At 36.8% G+C, this 4,254-nt stretch overlaps 1 protein-coding gene across 1 annotated transcript; it reads right to left on the minus strand.

Moving 5' to 3' along the window:
• Positions 1–606: 606 nt before the first annotated feature.
• On the minus strand, positions 607–3,330 carry LOC124924179 (disease resistance protein RPM1-like). The gene has a single exon (XM_047464253.1). It carries the CDS (start codon positions 3,310–3,312, stop codon positions 607–609), a length of 2,706 nt encoding a protein of 901 aa, XP_047320209.1. The 5' UTR covers positions 3,313–3,330.
• Positions 3,331–4,254: the final 924 nt, after the last annotated feature.

Raw genomic sequence — 4,254 nt, forward strand, 5'->3', positions numbered from 1 at the left:
TTGTTTTGTTAGGTTGCAAGTTCGAACCATACCTATAGTATTTTTAATTTTATTTTTAACCGTTTTAAGTTTTTTGGGCGGGTCAACCCACAATACGACCCAAGTATCCATTTACTCTCACATATATCCAAATTAACCATAGCTCTCGACCCGGCAATCCGAACACTTTAAAAATTAAGCATCATTATAAAAAAGGAAAGGAACATGGTGATTTATGATTCTTTATTTACTTTAGGCCAAAAGAAAACTTACATTTATTTTCTTTTTGTTGTAAGAAACAAATTATTTCAAATTTGAATATTAAATAATACGTTTACATATTAAAAAAGAGAAATAGTTTAAGCACCATTATAAAAACATTTACAATAAATAAAAAAAAAGACACATTTTCTCTTCGTTCGTTCAGAGTCAAATAAGATAAAAAAAAAAATTACCCATAATAAAGCTATAGTCAAGAACAAAATTACTGATCAACAAACATATAAGATGAATCAAAACACAAGAATCCAACATGCATAAATCATTAATACCTTACTGATTACATAAACAAATGTTAAAAGTATTTCAAGAATATATCAACACCCCAACTTACTCTTATTACGTCTACTAACCCTTTTTAATTATTGGAATATGCTCAACTTTCCAATAATCTGGACCATGTGGTCCTATATTTCGTAAGAATATCCCAGACATGCCCGACACAGACAAATATTGCAAGTCTCTGAGATGTTCTGTCCCTGTTGGTACCGCTTGTAGTGAATAGCAGTATTGGAGTTGTAGCCCTCTTAGCCTAAGCATAGCTCCTTTTGTCAACACTATCCTCTTTAAAGGCATCAACCGTATAAGGCGGAGCTCCTTAAGTTTTGGATAGCTTCCTTCAATATCACAACTTAATTCCTCTCCCAAATAAGATTCTCTTAGGAGATGAAGCACTACCAAGTTTTCCAATCCCTGAAGTGCTCTTAGTGGATCATTCTCGAGATTAGAATACTCAAGAACTAATTTGCCAAGATAACGGAGGCAAAAGATCCAACTAGGCAAACTTTGTATATGGGCACTGAGACAAAGGCGCTGCAAAAGTAGTGGAGGAGATGAGATAAAAGTTAGAGAAAGACGTACATCATTAATGATTGGTGATGAAAGGTGTAAAGCAGTCAGACGTTTCAATTTCTCTAACGCGGGGGATAGATGCGTCGACCAGATTTGTTCAGTTACTTTCAGAACACCTAGACTCTTTAAATTTGTCAACTTTCCAATTTCTTGGACCACATTCACATTATTCCGATCTACTTCAAACCCAATCAATTTCTCTAACTTGCTCAATTTTCCTATCCCGGAGGGAACTTTAACCCTGTTACCATATAGTTCACTGTGATAACGTAGTTGACGAAGATTCTTCAAATCTAGGATCCCCTGGGGCAGATATTTTATAAAACAAAATTGGAGATGAAGTATCTCTAGACACCTCAACTTTCTTATAGAGTCTGGAATATCTTTTATACGCCCATTCCCCCTGAAGCTCAAGTGTTTCAAGTGAATCAATTCAGTTAACTCTTCAGGGAAATAGTCAAGAGGTACCCTTTCAAGCTCCACCACCCTCAACGATCGACAACCATATAAATATGTCTTTAGCAATTTAACATCAAAGAGAAGTAAGGATCGAAGGCCTGTGAATAGTGATATCTTGCCTCCTTGGGGAGTTTGGGGATACAAAGTCCCATAGATTGCTACACGGTGAATCTTCTCACTTGATTGTAATAGTTCTTCATCTTTCAACACAATGGAAAATGTCTCGTCTCTAGATTTCCTTTGAAGAACATCTCGCAAGAGATCGTGAAGTTGACAAATCTTGACCCGGTTGAAATTGTTTTTTAAAACGATTTGAATCATACTTCTGTTTACCAATTCATTTAGGTAGCCCTCAGCAACCTCTTCACGGGTATATCCTCCTGGTCTGTTTTCCGTGAATCCTTCAGACACCCATAAGAGAATGAGCCTCGATCTCTTGATGAGATAATCCTCTGGAAACATGCTTGTGTACAAGATGCAACATTTGAGATGATTTGGCAAGTCATTGTAACTCAGCAATAATATCCTCTCCAGACTCTCAAGTTCGGAGATGATTCTCGTATCAGGTGATAGGCTTTCAAGAACTTTCTGCCATTCGAGAACATGTTTCTCCTTTCTAGCCAGCAAACCCCCAAGGGCTACAATTGCGAGAGGCAGTCCTCCGCACTTTTTCATCAGGCTCCACGAGATATCGTGCATCTCTTCGGGACAAACACCATTGTATTCATCACCTCGAAAAGCTTTCATGCAAAAAAAGGTCCAAGACTCTTCGACAAGCAAAGGATTGAGATTGAACATGCGATTAGTGATTTCAGTTGATGAGGCTATGTCTCCGTTACGTGTAGTGAAGATGATCCTACTCCCACGCGAGCAACACGGAAATGCATATCTAACATGATTCCACGCCTCAACCTTCCAAATATCATCAAACACAATAATGTACCTCTTTTGATGCAGATAATTCTTCAATGCATCGATCAATTGAATCTCATCCATTGTGTCTATCGCTTCATTTCCTACATCTTTAGTTTTATCCATGAAGCTCTTCAAGGAAGCTCGAAGAAGTTTCAAGCGAGTAAATGACTGAGAAACAGTAACCCAAGCTTGACAATCAAAGTGCCCCTTAGCGGGACTCAAATAGACTTTCCTCACAAGAGTAGTCTTTCCTACGCCACCCATCCCTACCACAGTGACGATAAGTAGATCCTTATCTCCCACATTAAGCATTGAAATCAATTGGCTTTTAGAATTATCAATTCCCACAACAGCAGTATCCTCAACATATAGAGCATCAAGTCTAAGGTCATGCCCTCCTAGTTCATCACGTGTCCTCGGGAGAGAAAAGGAAAAGGTCTCTCTTCTTTCTTTGATTCCTTTCATCTTCAAGTCAATGAGTTTTATCTTATCAGATAAGAGTTTTCGTTGGTTCAGACCTTGCAGATGAAAGAGCTGTGTTCTTAGGAAGTGATGATCAGATGGTGGTGTCAAAAAAAGCAAGAATTCTTCCACAACGTCTTCAGTCTCATAAGCCAGGTCTCTGACTTGTTTCACCCATATCTTCAGCCCATCGTCCTTTTCATCTATTGATTCCGCAATCTTCAGAAATGAATTCATGTATTCCAAATCATCCTTCAAACTACTCACTCTTAGGCGAACATCGGCCATTGATTGAGCTTCATTTGCAAGAAAGGTAACCAGATTTTCCAGCACTTTCACCGCCGCCCTAACTGCTATCGTTTCCATTTTCCTCCTGTTGTTGTATTCACGGCAAGAATGCAAATGATTCGTTAATATTTTTTTGTAATGCAAGCTTTAGAAAAGTAATGTGCAATGTTCTTTAATCATCAATTGAATGATTATAATAAATCAAGAATGGACATGGATGGTGGTGTATGACACAACCAACATGAATTATTATTATTATTATTTGTGAAAAAAAAGTCAAATATTGTCTTTATCATATTATTAACAACTCAACTTGACATTTTATAACAGATACATAAATCATGTAGGTAGGGAGTCTTTAGTTTTGTGTTTATTATTTGAAAACGTAACAAGTTAGCTAAGACTCAATTTGACATTCAATTTTTTTATTTTTTTTTAAGCAAACATAACCATTTAGGTAAGACTAAGACTCAGCTTGACATTCAATTTTTTGAGGTTATGCAATGCAACAAGTTAGATAAGACAAAGAACTCATCTCATATTTAATATAACTAGCATGAATCTCGTGCATTTTGTTACGGCTCACTTGTCTTCCTAACCTAAGGGGGCTTAATCATCCATGAAGTCTCAACTTAAGAACATTCTAGAAGATGTGGTAGTTGGGTAATAAGACATTAATGTGTTATGTAATTAATTTAGTAGTTGAGGATAACCCTATAAATACCTCAAAAGTATTATATTGTAAAACACAAGTATTCAATCAATATAATTCTACTTTTATAAGAGATATTTTCTCTCTTTAGAATTCTTGTGTCTATTCAATCAAACATCGAGTGTTTGCTTCGAGTAAGACGGACTAATTACTCGTTCTTGCGAAGATCGTAACTAGTGCCACACGGATCGTTAGTAGAAAGACTGAACTCGTGATAGTTGGTATTAGAGCAGAATGACGAAGAGATCGAATAAAAGTGCAACTACTAACAACATTGATGGAGTGGAGAAACTTCCCAAGGAGATCGG

The sequence above is a fragment of the Impatiens glandulifera genome, chromosome 2 (assembly GCF_907164915.1).
Source record: "Impatiens glandulifera chromosome 2, dImpGla2.1, whole genome shotgun sequence".
NCBI classification, from domain to species: Eukaryota; Viridiplantae; Streptophyta; class Magnoliopsida; order Ericales; family Balsaminaceae; genus Impatiens; species Impatiens glandulifera.

Bases quoted from the DNA above. Each gene is read 5' to 3' on its own strand.
- LOC124924179 (XM_047464253.1), bottom strand. From the start codon at position 3,312: ATGGAAACGATAGCAGTTAGGGCGGCGGTGAAAGTGCTGGAAAATCTG.